The sequence below is a fragment of the Histoplasma capsulatum genome, genomic scaffold (genome assembly GCF_000149585.1).
Source record: "Histoplasma capsulatum NAm1 scaffold_2 genomic scaffold, whole genome shotgun sequence".
NCBI lineage: Eukaryota > Fungi > Ascomycota > Eurotiomycetes > Onygenales > Ajellomycetaceae > Histoplasma > Histoplasma mississippiense.
The window spans coordinates 710,751-730,654 of NW_001813981.1; the positions used below are offsets into that span (position 1 = coordinate 710,751).

Consider the following 19,904-nt stretch of genomic DNA (forward strand, 5'->3'; position numbering starts at 1 on the left):
CTAAATGCAGGGTCCCTCGCTAACTACTCGGGTCTGATCTCCGAATCCTCTCCGCTGGTTATTTCGGTATCTTTATTTTTAAAAATAATTTTATTTTTAATTTTTAATTAGCATTTTGATGCTGCCGTCCTTTATTTATCCTCTTTGTTTTGTGCAAGACAGGGGTTGTTTGGGGCTTGCGGATACCCAGGGCAAGGAAACTATCGAACAGGTTGTAAATAGACTTGGACTCTGCTTTTCGACTGTCGACTGCAAGTAGCTCATCTCTGTGTGGGGCTTGACCCTGGGATAGGGCTGCAAAAGGGGTCTCTTAAGAAAACATGGACGTGTCCATCAAGACTTGGAAACGAACCCTACCTTCTGCCTTATTGGAACTGAGATGAGAACCCGTGAACGGAAATGATTTTTTTGAAGAAAAAATAAAAGTGGGTGTGGGTTGAGTGGTGGAAACCAGCTTGACCAAAAATTATCCCGCTATTTTTCCAGAATTTACGGTGTAGACTTCCCACGCTGCGTGTATTTTAGATTAGGCACCTTGGCGTAGTTAGCACACTAAATACTCCATTGTATGGAGAGTCAGTCGTATCATGCGACAACCGTCCCTGACACTGACAGTAATACAACTCTGTCTTTTCCTGTTCACAGCACGAGGAGATGCACCACTGCTGCTCTCAAGCCGTTACTGCTCTTAAGTAGTTCAACCGATTGATATAGCTGTCAGCTATCTTCTTTAACCACCAGTGAATCAACTTGTGCTATTGTGTAAACCTGAAGCACCAGCAGCCCCTTTGACAGTGACTACAAATCACTGGAAATTCCATTCCTTCCCTTAACCAATTCTTAGTTATGGTTTGGGTTTTTGTTGGGCGAGGGTTGTATTTTGGAAGAATGGGCGGCGCAAGTCAAAAGTCCCAAATAAACTGGCCTCATCACTGGGCAGCTGGGGAAAGAGTGAAAGAGCAGCTATGGCGCCTGTCGCGCGACTTTCTCTCGATGGAAATATGGAGAGTTCTGGGAGGATCATAAGTGCAATTGATTGAGGTTACTGTGGATGCTCTCCGCTGCCGCTACGTGCCTTGCAGGGCGCATTTAATCCCGCTTACTCAGTTTTCTGGTACTAAGCCTGAATGTAGCTTGGACCCTTCGCAAAGGGCAGACTGCTGCATGATAATTTGGATACGGAGCACTCAGGCTGTTTCGATTGGCGGTTCTATGCTTTCCTCAGGCGCCAGGATATGATACTCTCCAATCGTTCCTGAAGGGCTAGCGAAGTAAAAATCATAACTAGTTCATACCATAGCCCCTATTTTGTTGGAATATTCCTCTCCCCAGAGCCGCGAGTAAATTTGTCACCTGGGATGATATCCTTTGGAGTTCGTGAAGGAGGGTTAGAGGTCGCAATCACCCGCTGGCCCTGGCTTGACAGGCTTGGCCAACGCCAAAACGGCGAAGATAAAGTGCTTATGTTGCCTGGTTTCGCGAAGTCAAAATCTGACGGGCTGAGCAACGGTCTTGTCCGAGGAAAGACACTGATAGGGGAATTCGAACTTACGAACAAAATTAGCCACAATCAGATTCCCCTTCTGGGCAAGTGTAGAATTTCATCCGCCAATTTACTATCAACGACGCGATGGCGCTGGGAGTGAACGCCCGTCATTTTGTAGACCAACACACCTCCGACAGCTTTCGAAGACAAACAATCTCCATCCGTTGTTGACGTCTTGCCTGTTGTCCCAGGGCTCCTGCAGCAGCAGGATTTCACAACATATCCTCAAACCACGAAGACCAGACAGCAGGTATCACCGAGGTGGCCCCCAAAGAAATGCTGCCTGACTGAGCAAAGACCCAAAATTCAAGCACATTCCAGGCACTAGAGCGCGGGCTAGTGGGCAGCCGGTCAGGTTACTGAGCCTCATTTTGCGGACTCACGCCAATCATGCAGGCCCAATTTGCAGGGTTTCTGCGCTGGTGGTGAAGTGGCAATAATATCGCTCGAGTGTCTTGCAAATTTGCAATAAGCGGGAGTCAAGATATCGGATGCATGGCTGTTCCGCTTTCCTCTTTTGTTGGTTCCCTGACGACACCCCGCATATATACGCAGAATTGATTTTTTGCATAAATTAAACGCAGAATTTCAGGATTGACGACAGCATGCTTCGTTGCAACTTGTTGACTGAGGAAAGTCAGAGAACCGCAGATTCTGGGACGTGCTCATTCTGGTCATTTATTTTTGAATCTTTTGCCCCCATTTATTTTTTTTTAAATTTTAGGCTAAGTCGGGAAGTTCATCGAATAAAAACTTGAATTTTGTTGATTTGTCGACTAACGGATCCGGATGGCCTAATCCTGGATATCCCTTTATTATTCGTGTTTCGGAAGTCGAGAAACTTGAATAAACAATCCCGTAACTAGTTAATCAGCTGATGCATCAGGACTCAGAAAAGAAGAAAAGGAGGAAGGACTGGAGGAGGAGGAGGAGGAAGTTGAAGCTCAGGAAGAAGTGGATTCCCAAGGAGGTAATGCGCGGGAATACGAGAGAGAAATGTATCTAGGCAGTGTTTGAGGCGGGGCCAGTCCGGTGGAGCAGTAAAGAGGGCCTAAATGAAACTAATAAAGCCCAAGGATCCCGATTTGCTGGTAAGAGGTGGTTCTGGTCCAGGGACAAACGGCTTGGGGGCCGCTGTTTGTTGTTCATTTGTGATTTTTTTTATATCATTGTTGCTTCCGACTTCTTCCTCCTCCGCTTCCAACTTCAGAGTCACCGTACATCCTGAGAACCTGCTCCGCGTCCCTTGCTTTATTTTCCACGGTCCTTTATATCTTATGATCTTGAAACTTCTTTTCTGTTCTCTTTTGGCCCCTGCTGCCCCGATTGGATGTTTCAGTGACGTTCTGGCACTATTGCCTTGTGCTTCGTTTTTCGATGTGCCACCGCCTCCTTGCCTTCTCTTCCACAGTCCTACCTTATATTCAATAATTCCTCACCCATAGTCAAATAAGCAATGTTATCTATACCAGTGAAATCTGCCAAGCGGCTGTCCTCTCTCTTCTCACTGGGTTTCTCCAAAGATAACTCCGACCAGGACGTGCAAGTTTCCCGCCAATCTGCCCTTCAAAAAGCCCCTCCTCCGCACGAAACTCCTGTCCGCGACCAGCGTCAACTACACCCGCAGCAAAACAAAACCTCCACAGGCCGTAGCCTTCGTCATGCTGCCTCTGCCCAGCACCTTTCGGCAAATTCTCTAGGCGTTCTCCCGTCGAATAGGAACGTGTCCGCTCCTCTTCCTGCCCAAGAACCTACTAACGACAACGATGGAATACTACTCCCACCGCCGCCCCTCAATACCTTGAACCCCGATCTATCCGACTCAACAAGTGAACGGCGCATGAGCTGGAGCGGTGGGCTTTCAAATATGGCGACTGGATTTTCACGGCCTGCATCGAGATCAGGGCTTTTGTCCGCCGTCAGCACAGATTCCAAGTCCTCGAAAGGTCGGAGTTGGTTGCCTGGGAAAGGCCGCTTATCGTCTGTCGACTTAAATCAACGCGAGCCGTCTATGCGGGCATGGATTGCTGGGAGGGATATTGAGTATGATATAAAACCTCTACTGAACGGGGAGAAGGTTAGTTTCGACCTAAATTTACTGCTCCTCGGCTAAATATCCTGATTTTCTAAAATACCCATTCTCATATAGGGTTGATGAACTATGGGATGACTACGCGGATACCTTTGTGTATCTATTCCCGCAAAATGCAAACAGAGGACCTTCATTCAAGGTTGATTCCTCTATCTTTGTATCATCCTCAATTCTCACTTTCCTGGCTCGAGGTACAGACCCAACCCCTAAATTCAAACGACGTACAATACCAGAGGAGTTGCCGCAGCTCAACTTGCCAGCGACAGGGTCTTTACCAGTACATAATCAGATAGGATATCTGGAGGACGATCGGAGCAGTTCGGTTGGCAGGATATCTGGGGACTACTCATTTGATGAACCTCTTCAACCACTACATCTTTATGTACCCGTACCTCTCGAGAGCGACCTTTCCAATCCGAATTCCGCCTTAGTAGATGCAGATATCGACATGCTCGTGCTGTTTCGAAATCTATTTGCTTTTTTAATCGGTCAGTGTTTGATTGGTACTCCTGGAAATCCCTCAGTGTTTGATACTTTTATGGAGATTTCCGGGATTCTTTCCAAATTTGAATTTACGAATCTGGACGGCTCAGGGTTCGGAGAGACAGCAACCTCTAGCTTTGCTGCCTACTGTGACGAACTTAGAATATATGACGTGCGGAAGAGTCGCGAGAAAATTCTTGAAGCAATCATCCTAGGAGAACGGATGAAATTCTTTCCATTATATCGGGAAGGCTTTATTCATGGTGTTGGAAGACTGAAGAACGAAGACTTTAATAACCCCAAGTACCTCCTCATTTCGGACCTCTCGCGGGAGAACATAGAAAAAGGTTTTAATGCCCTCCGAAAGGAACTTGAAATCATCCAAACTAAGCTGAACGACTTTGACTTTCCATCTCTTTTCGCTGGTATCGCCAACTCTAACACTCTAAACGGAGCCAAACAGGTACGGTTCAAGAACTGGAAGAATGCATTTCTAGCACTCAGGAAGGATGTCAAATCCTACTATGCCAAACGTTTTGGAGCTTGGCCACCGAAAGCAGGTTCCGAAAGGAACCAATCTGAGAAAAGTGGCTTGAATCGCCTAGTCCTGATAGAACTCTATCAAGACTTCTCAGATCTTTACGACATGCTAGTTGATAGAACATCCTTGACTACAAGAACGGTCGATATGGCGATGATGAACGAGTGCAATACTACAGACCCTCAGGATTTAACCATTCGCGTTCTTCGACAGATGATGAGCGAGTATGACCGAAGCACTCCACCTGTCCAACCCCCAGTCCCGTTTGACCTGCCTCTTATTCCAAGTATACTGTCTATCCGCAAGAAAATGGACCCGGAAATGGAAAGCAAGGAACGGATTAAAAAACTCGCACCAGGTGAAGCCAGCGAAATCCTGTTCAGCTCGTACAACCACACGAGCATCAAACCAACTGCTTTCCTCGCAAACTTCATGCACTTTGAACGCGAGCAGGCGAAAGAGAAAGAGAGGAGCTGCGATGATCTGGCAGACTACCGCTGCGGCCAGTGGCTATTTATGTACGCTGTCCTCCAATCGCTGCCTAGGGTTATTATCGATGCGCCTGATCTCCGCTTCACACAGGAGGTGGACTACTTCCTATCCATAGCCCCGTGGGGCGGAATGCCATGGTGTCGCGACGATTCAAAATCGGGACGAACGTGGTTCGGCGTCGCCGATGGCTCCGCCGTAGTGAGCCTACCTAATGCCTCAGTCACGAACGCTCCCGACAGCGCCTACCGCCGCAGTCACTGTTGGGAAGTAGCGATGAAGTGGGCGAATCAGCAACAGATGCTCTCGCCAGCGATGCTTGATGGTGGTGAGGCAGAGAAGCGATTCCAAGGCCAGAATTCGGCTTCTGTTATTGGAGGAACCGTGCCACCGCCACCTCCGCTTTCGATAACAGGTTCTTCATCGGATAGGCAGCCAACTCCACTCCTAACACCAGGTTGCCAGACACCACCACTTATCAGCATCGCGGTGCCCAGAGAGCATTCACCGGGGAATCTCCCAAGGGTAAATGGTGGTAATCGCGCCTCTATCTATATGGGCTTAGAAGCATTGCCGCTTCCCCCGAGTGTGGTGCCTTTTGAGCCCCCCCCGCGACAGAAGAGCCATAATCCCACGATGAGTTTTGATGACATTCTTAAAAGTATGCCGCAAAATAATTTGCAGAAGTCGAAGAAGTGAATTACCCTCTCGCCAGCCCTCATGTTTTTCCAAAAACTATTTTCTCTCTGGTTACTGTTTCATTTTGACGGCTTCTTTTTTTTTTTTTTTTTTTCTCTTTTTCATTTTCTCTCTTTTGTTTTTCTTTTTTGATTAAACACGTGCTGGTTGGGCATGAAGTTTGTATTATTTATTTCTAGAAGCGGGTTAGCTATGAATCATTGTTTCCACCATTTTCTTTTCTTTCCGTTTGTGTCCATATTGGGACTTTGGCTTGCGCATTCATTCCCCCTTTTTTCTCGCTTTTTCTCGCTTTTTCTGCTTTACTTTTCCTGATATTGGTCTCACCATAGAAGCCTGTTGCTCCCAATTACCGATAATAGGCATATTTGATGAACGAAAAGGAATAATGAAAGATCGCTTATTAGATTAGAGTACGGAGTACTCTGCAGAACCTTGGCCTTTGTTTCTTGTTTTTTGGAGGTAGTGGCGAGGTCCCATTACCTTGTTTTTGCCGGCCATTTTTCTTTTCCTTTTTCTTTTTGTTCTCTTTTCCTTTTTTCTGAGTCCACATCTCGTTTGTTCTCTTGTTGGATTCCCCAAAATCACCGATTTCATTATCATTACTAGTACTGCATAAATTTCATGGCAGAGTGAAGTTCCTTTTATAAATTTCATTTCAGTTGGTTTTTTTCATTTTTTTTAAGCTGATTATTGCTAATAAACCTAATAATGCTGATCTTTTATACTTGTTTCTTTTGTGTTTTCTTTTGTCTTTTTGCTGTTTGTTTATTATCTTGTTTCAAGGTTTCTCATCGCTTACGATGTCTCCATCGAATGGATTCCCCGGAAATGCTAAAGGTTCCACTCAAGCGCAAATCGTGGATGTAGGAATCTAGGTACCCTAAGAATGTGACTGCAGTATGCACTTCTCCCTGCTGACAGACGGTGATCGAGATTTCCTTGGAGCTGCCGGAGGAAGCTGTGAAATTAATTAAATTACTTATTATAACATCTGAACATCGAGGCAGCATCTTCATGCACAAGTCTCCCGAAGATCCGATGAGAGTGACCTAACCCCCACTCTCCGAGCCCCGATCTTTTTCCGCCTTGGATTTCGGCTGGATTTCTCAGTGCACTGAACTTGTTGAAGGATGTGCCTTTTGCTCCCGAATATCTTTTAATAGGGACTAGAATTACATCTACAAGAGCGTTGGGCAGCCGTTTACAACCAAATGGATACCGAAGTTAGCCGGGAAGACCTGAAATAGTTATTCAAGAGGCTGAGAGCTCTGTCCTCAAGAAGTATTTAGGCGACCTGGCTACACAGACCAGCCCTTGCTATTGTCGACATTGCCTGAAGCCCTGCGGTGGTGATTCTCTGCAAAATTGTTTTTGCTCTCCTGCAGAATCTCCATGGTTGTAACTGGCACCACTTGGCTGCTCAAGTTGGTGCTGCGAACCTCACAGCTCTCAGAGAACGATCATTACTTTTGACCAGGACGTGCGTGTAGCTCTTGTTGATGTTGAGAGCACGACTTGCCACCTATGAGATCGCAGAGAGCAAATATGGGAACCCATTCAAATACAGCATCGCGAGAAACATTGCATAAAGTTCATTCAGAAAGAGCCAACACCACCCACATCATTTGCCGAAGAAATCCGCCTCCCCAGTGAAATGACAAGGGAAATAACGATATGTCCCTCGTCGAAATCGCCATTTGCTTTTCCTTCCATGCAACTATTTATCCATAATGTGGAAGGAAGCAGGCAAACGGGAAAGAATTCAGCAAAGGGCCCTTCAGAGCATAGGCCTGGGCAAACCGCACTGAGGCGGTCCTGTAGTTGGTAACTCAGGGACGGTGTATGGATTTTTGTTTTTCTCTGATTCTCAAGGCTCCCTAAGGTTCAATGTAATGGCTGTAATTGTGTGTATCTGCGCTATAGCGGTTCATACGAGATCTATGCCCATCAATATTTGTCATAGGAGAGATATATTTATGGTTTTTTTCTTTGGCCCCGCGCGCTCTATCCCCCCCTTTTTTTTTTTAACCTTTTTCGCCTTTTTACCCCTCTTCGCCTCAATTAAAGAATAGGCCTCAAAGCGTGGCTTTTAGGCGGCGCATGCACATGAATACATACTGTATATACGCGCAGAATACGTCATGAAGGCTTTTTATACTCAATCTCGCCCTTCCCACAACTGAACCAGGGTAATGAACAAATCCCGATGTGCAAGGATGGCAACCCCATGGCTCGCAAGATCTATTTGAGGTAGTATTAGAAGGAGATTAATTTACCTATAATTTCATAATACTTTGAGCAACGGCTCAAAGTCAGTTATTCTAGATGTTGCTCCATTGGTTCTTGAGAGACTCCAGACTCGCAAGCTTTGCAAGGCGGGTCAGGAGGATTCCGAAGAAGGGCTAAATATAACTCCTCTGAGGTTCCCTCTCAAGGCTGATGATCGTAGATAGCATTTGAACAAACTCTGTCAGATTGATGGAGCCGTTCCCAACCCAACATTCAACGAGGGCCAGCTAGCATTGTGATTCGCTGGATTCGACGTTCGAGGGGTTAGACTGACATCCTTCCTGTATTTCCTCCCAGATTCAGCTAGCTACCTGTAGTACCCCGGCTTGAAGTGAATGAAACGGCAGTGGTCAGAGGTGAGCTGCGAGGCACGGATCTCCTCTGGTGGCAGTTCCCTGTGTCCGAGTTGCATGAAAGCGGGGAACATCCCAAATGATTTGACGGTCAAGCACACATTGACAAGAATATCCTCAAATGTCGTTTGTAAAGAGTGTCCCCCATGCGAGGGAAAAAACTCACTTTCAGAGGCGGCTAATATCAGGATCGCTTGGCGTCTAAATATAGCAGCTAATGCGATGTAACTAAAAGTTCGATTGGCAGTTATATGACATTTCCAGCCGACTCGCTAGCTTTCAGTGGAGTTTTGAAGCTGAAAGGAGCCGACATTATTCGGGAGTTGATATATTCGCAAAGATCAAGAACGAAGTCGAGAATGGCTCGCCTAAGCATTCTCCTCGGCCGGCTTGGCATAAGCTCAGCGCGCTGCGATTTTCCGCAACAGGCCAAGCCAGATCTTTCGACATCGTATAGAGGGTATCATCCTTTCTTTCAATATCGTGGTGTTGACTGCCGAATGATCTCTAACCACATCGGGTGCGAAACTCACATACTTGGCGGATGCACATGTATCGACAGGCATCTGTCCCGCTGCCAGGACCACAGCCACGGGGCGATGGAGCTGCCGTTAGAGCCTACATGACACACGACAGGACATACCTTGAAACCCCTTGAGCGGAACCCCCCAAGGGATGATGAACAAACGAAGACCGCGGGCTCCTCGGCGTGATGTTGAAGATTCATTTCACCTCTCCATTCCGACGAGCTTTCCAGAAACTCGTGACAGGTTTCTAAGCGATTATCTTCCAGACTACATTGGCAGAGTATCGTCCGATTGCGGCGGTGTCCAACCATGTGCATGGGAATACATACATTTCCAGTATTGGCCCTGCGGGTCCACAGGAGTGTGTGAACTCAAAAGCAGCAGCTCGAGGCTATTTCTGTCATCAGACAATGTAACTCCATTCCCGAGCCCGTGGTTCTCCTTTTCCCCAGTCGACTGGCGGCTCTGACACACATATCCCCGCCTGTCTTCTCCAGCCAGCCCTGTCATGCAACGGAGAAACCGTTTCCACCACCGGGTAACTTGCATTAGAGGCTCAAAATCTTACACCAACTTGAGGTTATTCTTGCGGAACGGCTGACTTCAACGGGCAACGATCCCTGACATGCCAATCCCGAGCAAAGCCCCATCAGTCCTTTCGATGCCTTGGCGATGTCGCGACCTGTGTCGCAACATTGTGCTGGAGAGGTATTAAGTATATATAAGGGCAGGCTTGCCAGTGTAATGTACGAATGTGGGAGTTTTCCATGTCTTTATCAATCTTGTGGTTAAATTTTACTTGAGGAAACATGGGCGTGTCTCTAATTTCCCGTATTATCTTCTTGCAGTTGCTCGTCCTAGCTGGACTTGTTGATGAGTCCCTGGCTCGTGGGTTTTCTAGCTCAGCTCTTGCTCGCGCTCGAGTGCTGTCGGCGGCAACTCTGAGATCCACGCTTGAGGCACGAGATACGTCTTCCTTCCTTTTGAAAAGGGAAACCAGTTTCGATTTTCTTGAAAGCCGCAGCAGCGGTGGCTCATTTGTTGTTGATGGCTCGGTTTTCACTGCCAGTGTGGGAGTTAGGAGTGAAAAACAGATTTTGACCCTTGAAGACATTGAGAGTGACCTGCTTGACGTTTCATGCTCTGCAGCGGAAATAGAACTACATTTTACTTCAATCAATGCTCTAGATAGACTCGCAAGAGAGCTTGAACATCTGACCGATTTTATCGTCGTGTCATCGCACTTCAATTGCAATGAAGCGGACCAAAGAGCACCTCACATGTAAGAAGTTCCCTGATATCTCTTCTCTTTCGTTTGAGTCATTCGATATTGAACCGCCACATGGCAGAATCACAGAAGTTACCATCCGCAGGGATAGAAAAATTATGATTCTATCAAAAACATCGAGTGATTGGAAATCTGCTTTCAGCGTGCTCGGGGTCTCATTCTCTCGCAAACCATCGACCCAAGTTCTGGAACGACGAAATATTAGTTTGAATAAACGCCAGGCGGCTAATCCTACAAGCACTGTCCCTACCGCACCCGCATCTCCCACCAACACGGACCCTGCGGTGAAATTAATTGACCAAGTCGTTATGCCTCCTGAGTTCCCAGGGTCTTCTCTCTTCATGTAAGTGGAATAATATTTCTTTTTTCCCTCGTCCCTGCTTTACAAAGTAGTCCCAGAATCTAACAGCTCTCCCAGCCCTGAGGGACTGACATTGAAATGTAAAAACTGCACGGTCGGCGGTAATGTGGAACTCTCACAGGGGTCGTTCAAGCTCGAGGATCCGGACAATCCAATTGATGCGGTAAATAATACCATTCAATTTTTCCAACACGGGGAAGTCCAGGTCGATGTAGAGGACCTCTTTGCGCATATCGAGCTTTCAACGGAGTTGGATTTAGCAGCGAATGGTTTGCAGTTCTCAGTGCCATTACCAGAATTTCCTATTTCTCCCTTCATGGTCAGTTGATTATCGCACTTGTGCCTTTTTTTCTTCATTATGCGGGGAATATTTTCTAACTTCGATATAGATACCCGGCATTGTCGCTTTTGGGCCAATTTTCAGGCCTAAGATTGAGATGTCCCTGACGCTAAATAAACCTTTCGAGTTTGAATACGGATTCAATGTCTCCGTATGTGCAACATTATATTTGCTATACACTTTACCTTGTTCCTAACAGAAACTCGAAAATGCTCATTAACGCTAATCAAATAATTTCAATTTTCATTCAGGTACCTAATGATGCAAGTTTCACAATCGATATAGAAGATCTAAGCAACTCGGCCACCACCGGATTGTATGTGTACCATGGCCCTAGTTGAGTGCCGCCGTCTCCCCCTTTAAGCCTTCCCAAGGATTGAGTGGTATGTATCCATGCTAAAACATTTCCAACCAGCGACCGCACGAAATTCTCAGCCCTTCCTTTTCAGGCGCAAACGCCAACCGGCCTTGAATTCAATATCAGTTTCCGCCCCGAAATCCTTCTAGGCATCAGCTCCCCGATCGCCGCGACATCAGGAGACATTGGCGCTTTCTTCAATATCCCCTCTATCACCGTGAAAGTCGACCAGCTCAAAAACGTCGACGGTAAATGCAACCCGCTCCCGACCTCAACCCCCCGACCAGACGAAGGAAAAGATGAGAAAAACCACATCCCCACCCTCGAAGACCTCATAGGGGATTTCACCAACATCGTCCCCACCGTTGAGCTTAACATGGGTATCAGGGCTGGGTTGGAGATCGGTATCGGCAGCTTCTCGAAGCCTCTCGAAGCTGAACGCGTACTGGTTTCCAAGGAGTTTGCACTCCCCACGGCGTGTTTGGCCTATGATCAGGAGAAGAGATCGTTTGAATCACCGACTCCGCCCCCTCCACCTGCGAAATCAGGTGAAGCCGGGAGCGGCGATGGCGTTTCACAACAGAGGAAGACAGCGGGAGGAGCCAAAAGACAGCTTGGAGAGGGTACGGAGACTCGCTGGATACTGTGGACATCCGTGCTTGTTGGGATGTTGGCAGCCATAGGCATGTTGTGAAGCGGATGACCACGAGTGTGGGGCAAGCTTTTGATACGTTTTTATGTGGCTTTTTCTAATGTTATTTATGGCTGGCATGATTTTTCGATGTAGAGCGATATATATAGATCCTCGGGTGCAATGATACAAATTGCTATGAGAAACCTGTCATTTTGCAAGCGATAATGGGAAGTACCGAATTGATAGTTTTATACTTCAATGGAATATTCCATTTCCCTTACAGTACGTTGTTTAAATTGCTGAACATTCACAATGCTGGTGAGTGATAAGGCAGTAATTAGCTTTCCCTCTCCGCCTATCCTTAAGACTTCAACTCAGTTTCTTTCTTTCTTTCTTTCTTTTCTTTTTTTTTTTTTTTTTTTTTTTTTTTTTTTTTTTTTTTTGGAGAATATCACAATTTACCCTTCATCTCAAGGAATTATTTGAGTGCAGCAAAATGACTGGTTTGGTGACTCACTGTGAATTTTCCCTGATACGGACTACGCTCACCGCATTTAGCGCTGACAGCCACCCAATCTCCATCGTGGAGGCATGAGCAGGCGTCATAACAACGCCATTTAACATCGTCTCAGTTGTTCTGTACAAGCCCGCCAGGCGTTAAGGCGGAGGAGGAGAGATGCCTTGGGATCTGTCTCTGACACATCTCCACGGGGTGGAGTCATGTCAAAGTTCATATTGCTTGCAACAAGATTGAAATATCGCCGAGTTCTGTATAAATTCTGCAGAGAGCCAAGTGTGCTTGAAAGTCTTTATTGAGCTCACATTTCATGCTTTTTGTTTTCTATATTTTTCCTACGAGATACCCTGTTTAATATATTCTCCCTCCCTTCCGTAAATTCCAAGCCTGAAAGCGAATACTGCGATCGGAAAGGTCATGGTGGACTTAAAGGAATTCCATCAACCAACCAGCTTAACTCTCAATGCACATCAGACAGCTCTGTGTATTATTCCTCCCTCACCTCTTGTTGAGGATGCTAATCGACTCCGCGCGTTGTATGACCAGGCGTTTGAAAAATGGCCTGCTCATATTAACCTCATTTATCCATTTGTTTCATTTGACCGTTTACCAGCCGCCGTTGATCTGATCCGATCAAATCTTTCTATTTGGCTCTCTAAAGTTGGTAACGCTCGCCTCCGTGTTTGCCTCGATAAGCCTGGACATTTCACACAACGGCGTGGGAATGTCGTCTACCTTGCACCGGATGATAGGGAAGGTGTTCTGAACTTCAGCGATCTTCGGGCTGCAATTCTGGAGGGTTTCAAGCAACCCGTCGACCGACAGTGGAGGGGATACCAACCTCATCTGACGATTGGACAGAGTAAGGCCAATGATAATAATGCCCGTGATTATCTACTGTCGAAGGCAGAACTACTCCCGCTGATTGAATGGGAGGTGGGGCAGCTCGCCATCGTGGTCCGCGAGAAGTCCGGCAATATGAACAAGATGAAATTGTGGGGGACAATTGACTTGGATAAGGCTGCCACGTTTAACCAAATTGCCATTGCTGCGCGGGATGTGGGACAGGATGGAGATGACAGGGAATCTTCGTCTCTGTCTTCAGCAGACTCGGAATTATCCTTACAAGATCTCCATGTAAACCCAGAACGCGGTGGTTCTGGCGCTGAATCCAGGATCACCTATATGTTTTCGGATGACGCTGGAATCTGGACTCCTGCGGAAGCAAGCAGTGCCCCAGAAGACGAGGAACAAATTCCTAGCACGCTGAAGGTGTCAAGTTACAATGTCTTAGTTGAGTCTATGCATCCACCAGCAACGGATAGGTATCCTATTCTTCTTCACACCCTGATCTCCAAAACCTCCGTGGCCGACGTTTTAGTACTTCAGGAAGTTTCAGACGACTTTTTAGCCTACATCCTTAGCCAGGATGCTATTCGAACTATGTATCCTTTCGCTACGCATGGCCCACCGGATCAGAAGGGAATTGGCCCATTACCAAGTTTGCGAAATGTCATTGCGCTGAGCCGCTCTAACTTTACGTGGAGTTGGCTTCCTCTGGGCACCAACCATAAAGGTGCTGTCCTTCTCGCTTTGAGCAACGTTGGGAAAATGGATGACTCCGGTTTCCTCCCAACAATAATTGCTGGTGTTCACCTTTCCAGCGGCCTTTTTGACTATGCTGTGGCGGCAAGGAAGCAACAGCTCGAGAGATTATTCCATTTCCTCTCTGCGACCCATGCCAACAACCCCAAAGTTATCGCTGGTGACTTTAATATGACAACGTCTACTATCATTCATGAGGAAGCATCTGAGAGAAAGTTGATGTCGCCACAATCTATAGCGACTCTCCCCGTTCTAGAATCCATGCTACAATATTCTGGCTATTTGGATTCGTGGCTTGTAGCCCAGACTGGGATGAAAGACATGGTTTCACCAGCTCGACTGGAACGAGACTTCACGCAGCTATGTGACGGAGAACAGGGTGCTACGTTCGACCCTCTTGAGAACTCGCTCGCTGCCGCTTCATCTGCCAGCACGGCAAATCCAAGACCACACCGATACGATAGAATCCTTTTCGGCGAGGATGACTTGAAGGTCACTGCGTTCAACATGTTTGGCTTTCCCATAAAACGAATTGATGAAGCGACCGAGGATATCAAGCTACAATTCCCAAGTGATCATTGGGGGATCAGAGCGTCCTTGGAGCTGGGAACGAATGGTGGAGGACGCGGGAACATCCCCGTGAAATCTACACCCATTGATATCGAGAAGGCCCACCCCAACTTTGATGACCCTGTCTCGCTGAAAATATGTCAGGAAGATCAGTCTATTGTACCATCTCCTGAAAGCGCAGAGGCACGGAAAGCTGCATTCTTGCTTTTGAAACATATCATCCAGGACGGCTCACTATCAGAGCCTAGCAACGGCGAGGAGATTGGCCGATCGAAGTTCTCAATCGTAGTTACTACTGTTGGTTCTTCTGGCTTAGGAGTTTGGACTGAGTCGTCAGATATAGATTGTCTGTGTGTTGGTTCGATTAGCGCGAACGTCTTCTTCGAGCTTATTATCCAGAGATTGAGGAACAGGATAGATCTAGGAGTGAAAATCATTCGAAGGGTCAAGCCAGCTTTTGGGACAATGTTGGAGCTTGAAATTAACGGGATCAAGTTCGATTTGCAATATTGTCCAGCGGCAGCTGTTGCGAAAAGGTATGTTTGATTTGTTTTGAAATGGCAGACTCGGTTTTGGCGCCCAGAAACTGATATAGGTGGGTTTGGTAGGTGGCTAGAAGTACCTAATTTGCCTCAATCAAGCCCTTTATTTAACCTATCACTTATCCCTCGGATGAAACTCCAGCCTTACCGGGATCAGGCCTACCTTCAACGAACGATTCGGAATCCCGCGACATTCCGTTTACTACATCGTATCATCAAAGGGTGGGCCAAATACCGAGGAATTTACTCCTCGAGGTTTGGCTACCTTGGAGGAATTCATATTACTCTGATGTTGTCCAGGCTTATGAAGCTCCTCCCTCCCAACCCGGGTAGTGCTGCAGATATTCTTTGTACATTTTTCAATCATTATGGAAACTTCAACTGGGAGAAAGACGCTGTGTATGACCCGATCTTCCATGAGAAACCGCCTCGGAATTATAGACCCCCGCGAGAGGGTATGATTATATTCACTCTCCATACCCCTATTATCAATGTTGCGCGTTCCACTTCAATCCCCTCAATGAGGAAGATAGTTGATGAGATGAAACGCGCCGAGAATCTCATTTCAGAAGGGAATGCAAATTGGGCAGAACTTCTTGGGGTTTACCCTAAACCCGGAAAGTCGGCGTTATCCAGTTCTGCCGATGAGTTCTTGAAATCATACAACAGTTATATCAAGATCAATGTGCAGTATTGGAGCCTTTCATTGGCGAAGGGAAGTTCGCTAGTCGGCTGGGTGGAATCCAGATGCCTGGACCTCCTTAATGGTAAGCGCCCTGGATCAAGACAAGCCGTCTAGTCTTTATAACATTCAACTGATAAATTGTTCCAAATCAATCAGATCTGTATCGAGAGTTTCCCGACATCCAGGCCAGAATCTGGCCTGCCAGATTTACACAGAACGAGGAACACGAAAATTCCACCCCGGCGCAAGAGGAGCACGAATATCAAGGTTGCTACTTAGTTGGTTTAAGGAAAGCAGATCATGCGACCGACCCAACACGCACGTTTAGTAAATTCGACCGCAAACTCGCGCAGAATACACTCCAAGCTTCAATGGATCAGAGTGTCGCAAGTAGTGTCCAGAGCAACAAGAAATACTTCCAATCTCGCCTCAGCCTGGGTCGACGTTACACACGTCAAACAGGGATAGCCTAGGGCCCCTGAAGCTCGACGACAGAAATTGGGGCATCTTCACCAATCAAGACTTCAACAGTGATGACTCCGACTCCGACTCCGACTCCGACATAGGTTTCGGAAATTTCGATGACAACGAAGCAGCCACAGAAGCTGACAGCATTTCATCCACGAGGAAGAAAGGTACCTTTTTATCTACCAGCAAACCGGTGTCAACGGCGAAGTTGCGCCCAGCCTCCGACATCCTGAACCGGCTCCGTTGGGACCCTTCGTTTCACGGCGCGGAGTACATCATTGGCTACGAAGACCGATTTCTGGGAGCAAAGGAGATTCCGCTCGATCGGTGGAAGTCGGAGCAGACAGACGAGGAGTTTATTCCGCAGCATCGGATACTGTATTTCAAGCGGAAGGCTGATGGGAAGGTCGTGTGGGATCGAGAAACGAGAAGGGATGAGATTTTTGGGAGTGGGGCGAGCAAAGGTGATGAATGATAAATTGTTGGAGAAGGTGATATGTAGGACTAAGGTCTTGTGCATGGACTGTGATCGGATGTCTGTAGAGGATGGGAAGCCAATGACTAATGACCATATAATTGCCGCTGATGGAATCGTTTTATATTTCTGTTCTTCACAATATATATATATGTGTATTATTTTGAGGAATGTTCATGTTCCCGTGTTCCCATCTACGCATTCCATTTGGCACTTCTACGCTTTGTTCCACTTAGCATCGAAGGTATGTAACTATTTAGTCTCATTATCCGTATTTCCTTTTATTTCACAACCTGTCTATCGGATCTAGAGGAGCGAAAACGACACGGGAAAACGCCAGACATTAAACATGAACGCATGACAGAAGGATAAAACAAGGCCGAAGAGAGCAGATACAATATGGCAACCTGAACTCACATGCTGCTGGTGTGAATATGAATACGTATCTATTATAAACACTAGATAATAAAAGTACAACGTCGTGCGATATTAAGCTGTCCGAGCACGCTGGTGTGATTGGTTTCTCATCTTAGAGCTCCTTTTTCAGAAAGTGCTCTGGTTTATGGGTAGTCTCATAGTCGACATGGACATATGCCCGCTCCACATCGGGAAGGCTTTCAAGCTTCATCTGTAACTCTTCTGCGACATCATGGGTAGCCATAAGGGTCTCGTTGCGGTCCATCACGATGTCGACTTCAACAACTAGACGCGGCCCTGATGTGTAAGCGCGTACGGTGTCGATGGCTTGGATCATTGGGGAATGGGTCATTGCTAAATTGAAAATTGTTAATGGGGAAGGGTTAGGACAGATGCCAGCTGGGGTCGGGGGGATGGGTATCTGGGGAGTTCCTAGGGAGGCGGGATAACAAAAGTAAAACAAAAACCGGGGAAAGGGTGGTGAGAGGCTATTTCATACATATATATGTAATCAACTGCTGCATCTGCGTATCTGCAGTGACGCCAATCAAAAGTTGGAACTCAGAATAGGCAGTTCGAAGCCACAGGATAGCTATCAGACAGGAGAGGATCAGAGCACCCGATGGGTCGATCCACCATCTGAGCTTACCGCCACCAACCGAAGTCAAGATGCCGAGTCCATTGATAAGGAGATCATTGCGGTGATCTTCCCACAGAATCCGGACTTGGGAATATTGGTCTCGGAGTGCCCAGCAGTACACGAACAGGGCGAACTTAGTTGAGAACGCAATACACACTGCAACAATGGGGGGTATGTGAAACCCCAGGGTCTCCTCAGTGTTCCCATCCGAAAGGCTCTTGGCGGAAAACGAAATCAAAATCAGTGATACGGATGTCATGAGGAAGCAGAAAAAGATATTTCCGGCCGTTTCAATCCGGGCTTTTCCAGCGGGGAACTTGCGTGCATCAACGCGTGTCACGGCCTTGTGGCTGATGAGCAGGGTCAGGTTGGACATCGGATCGAAAATAGAGTCAGCCATTGTTGTAAAGAGTGATAGAGATCCTGACGCAATAGCGGCATAGAGCTGGAGGATTGCTAAGACGATGCTCGCCGCAAAACTACCATAGACGGCGATCTTGTACTTGAGCTGGTTCTGGGTGTTGTATTCCTTTGCGAGCCGCACATGTTCGTCGACTGGCTTTAACAGCTTCTTAATGTTCTCATTCTGGGACTTGTAAAAGCTTTGAAGCCTTTTTGAAGAACTCGTGACGCTTTTGTTTGAACCACCCTCTCGTTTGCGAGCTGTATTTGCCTTAATCTTGTCGATTTCGGCGTCAGACTTCAGCTTACTGGCTAGCTGGAAGGGGTCGTTTTCTAGAGTATAGCGAGGCGGGCGTTGATCTTCCTCGTCAGAAGGCTCTTGGGTTATCTGATAAGGCAATGGTTCGACTCCAGTGGCCGTTGCATGCGCTTCCGACGCCAAGGGGTTAGTCGTCAACGTAGGTGTGTCTGAGCGGTGGTGAAGTTGGCTCGAGTGGCGAGGATGGCTGGGAGATGAAGCACGGGTCTGATCTTCCATTTCTGCAACCTTTCTTAGATTCCAACCGGGTGATTTTGCTTTTTCCCTGGGGTTGATTTCGGTTGGTGGGAGGCTTTTGACTGGAGAATAGTTAGTGGTCCTCGCTCAGAGAAGGATATCAGGTTGCTCTCGGGCCGAGAGTCCGAAAGGAGGACAAAACATTGGGATCGGTGGTCAAGTTACATGACGGGATCAAACCAACGTTGTTATTGGACGAGAAAGCCCGCCAAACATACAGACAGACCTGGAGAATGTCAATGGCAAGTCGGCGGGGATTCCTGAGGATGGCGATGAAGCCAACATGAATTGGATTTGGGAGGCGGAGCCACCAAGCCAGCCGATGTGTTTAAATATCGCCTCGAATCCAAGGTGTCGAACTTGCAACTCAATTTCGCATTCATGGTGTCCTATCTAACTGGCCATGGTAGTTAATTGTTATTCTAGCTATTCTTCAGAAAGCGAAAGGGAAAAAAATAAAATAAAATACAATAAAGTAAACATTGTGAAGGTGAGGTTCCAATATGTTGCCGGTGCCTTCCATTTCATTAGTTAATCTTAATTAATTCTAGTTAATATATTTCCATTTCTTCAGTTAACTATTTTCCCGCCCTTCATATAATTTAGCTGGCTTTTTTGAAGGTTTATTGATATTTACTGAAACCAACGTTACAGCAGAACCCTGAAACACCTGGTATTATCTGCATCCATCTCCCTCCCCTGCCATGTCTGTAATTAGATGGCAAGCATGACTCGGTCACCGCAGACCTACAGGACGACCTCTATAACATCTCTCCCTTCTATCATGCCTTCTTCCCCATCTCTACCGATATTTTCGGATCCCAAGCCTTTTGGCTCGATGCATGCGGTTCAAGACTCAGTAGCTCGCAGTCAAAAAAGACAGAGGTGCGCGGAAAATTCTTTCTCTGATCCCCCAACACCTGTGGGGCAGCATCGTGCCAAAAGGCCTGGTGTCCTATCATCAAATCCCCCTGATTGTTCTTGGGATCGTCTTTCAAAGGTGTGGCTTACTCGACGTGCCTTG

The 19,904-nt window shown here is 46.9% G+C and overlaps 5 protein-coding genes across 5 annotated transcripts; 4 read left to right on the forward strand and 1 right to left on the reverse strand.

Annotated features, from left to right (window-relative positions):
- Nucleotides 1-2,423: 2,423 nt before the first annotated feature.
- HCAG_02311 (predicted protein) lies at nucleotides 2,424-5,850 on the forward strand (the record flags this gene model as incomplete). The annotated part of the gene is made up of 4 exons (XM_001542090.1): nucleotides 2,424-2,516; nucleotides 2,553-2,637; nucleotides 3,019-3,589; nucleotides 3,696-5,850. 4 exons carry the CDS (start codon nucleotides 2,424-2,426, stop codon nucleotides 5,848-5,850), a joined length of 2,904 nt encoding a protein of 967 aa, XP_001542140.1.
- A 3,004-nt stretch (nucleotides 5,851-8,854) lies between these two features.
- On the forward strand, nucleotides 8,855-9,121 carry HCAG_02312 (predicted protein; the record flags this gene model as incomplete). The annotated part of the gene is made up of 2 exons (XM_001542091.1): nucleotides 8,855-8,946; nucleotides 9,058-9,121. The coding sequence occupies 2 exons, from the start codon at nucleotides 8,855-8,857 to the stop codon at nucleotides 9,119-9,121; spliced, it is 156 nt and encodes a 51-aa protein (XP_001542141.1).
- Nucleotides 9,122-9,831: 710 nt separating this feature from the next.
- Nucleotides 9,832-12,063, forward strand: HCAG_02313 (predicted protein; the record flags this gene model as incomplete). Its single annotated transcript, XM_001542092.1, has 6 exons — nucleotides 9,832-10,304; nucleotides 10,396-10,653; nucleotides 10,729-10,990; nucleotides 11,061-11,162; nucleotides 11,263-11,327; nucleotides 11,427-12,063. The coding sequence occupies 6 exons, from the start codon at nucleotides 9,832-9,834 to the stop codon at nucleotides 12,061-12,063; spliced, it is 1,797 nt and encodes a 598-aa protein (XP_001542142.1).
- Nucleotides 12,064-12,723: 660 nt separating this feature from the next.
- On the forward strand, nucleotides 12,724-16,865 carry HCAG_02314 (predicted protein; the record flags this gene model as incomplete). Its single annotated transcript, XM_001542093.1, has 5 exons — nucleotides 12,724-12,796; nucleotides 13,134-15,231; nucleotides 15,304-16,004; nucleotides 16,079-16,366; nucleotides 16,489-16,865. 5 exons carry the CDS (start codon nucleotides 12,724-12,726, stop codon nucleotides 16,863-16,865), a joined length of 3,537 nt encoding a protein of 1,178 aa, XP_001542143.1.
- Nucleotides 16,866-17,394: 529 nt separating this feature from the next.
- HCAG_02315 (hypothetical protein) lies at nucleotides 17,395-18,862 on the reverse strand (the record flags this gene model as incomplete). The annotated part of the gene is made up of 2 exons (XM_001542094.1): nucleotides 17,395-17,636; nucleotides 17,782-18,862. The coding sequence occupies 2 exons, from the start codon at nucleotides 18,860-18,862 to the stop codon at nucleotides 17,395-17,397; spliced, it is 1,323 nt and encodes a 440-aa protein (XP_001542144.1).
- Between the last annotated feature and the right edge of the window lie 1,042 nt (nucleotides 18,863-19,904).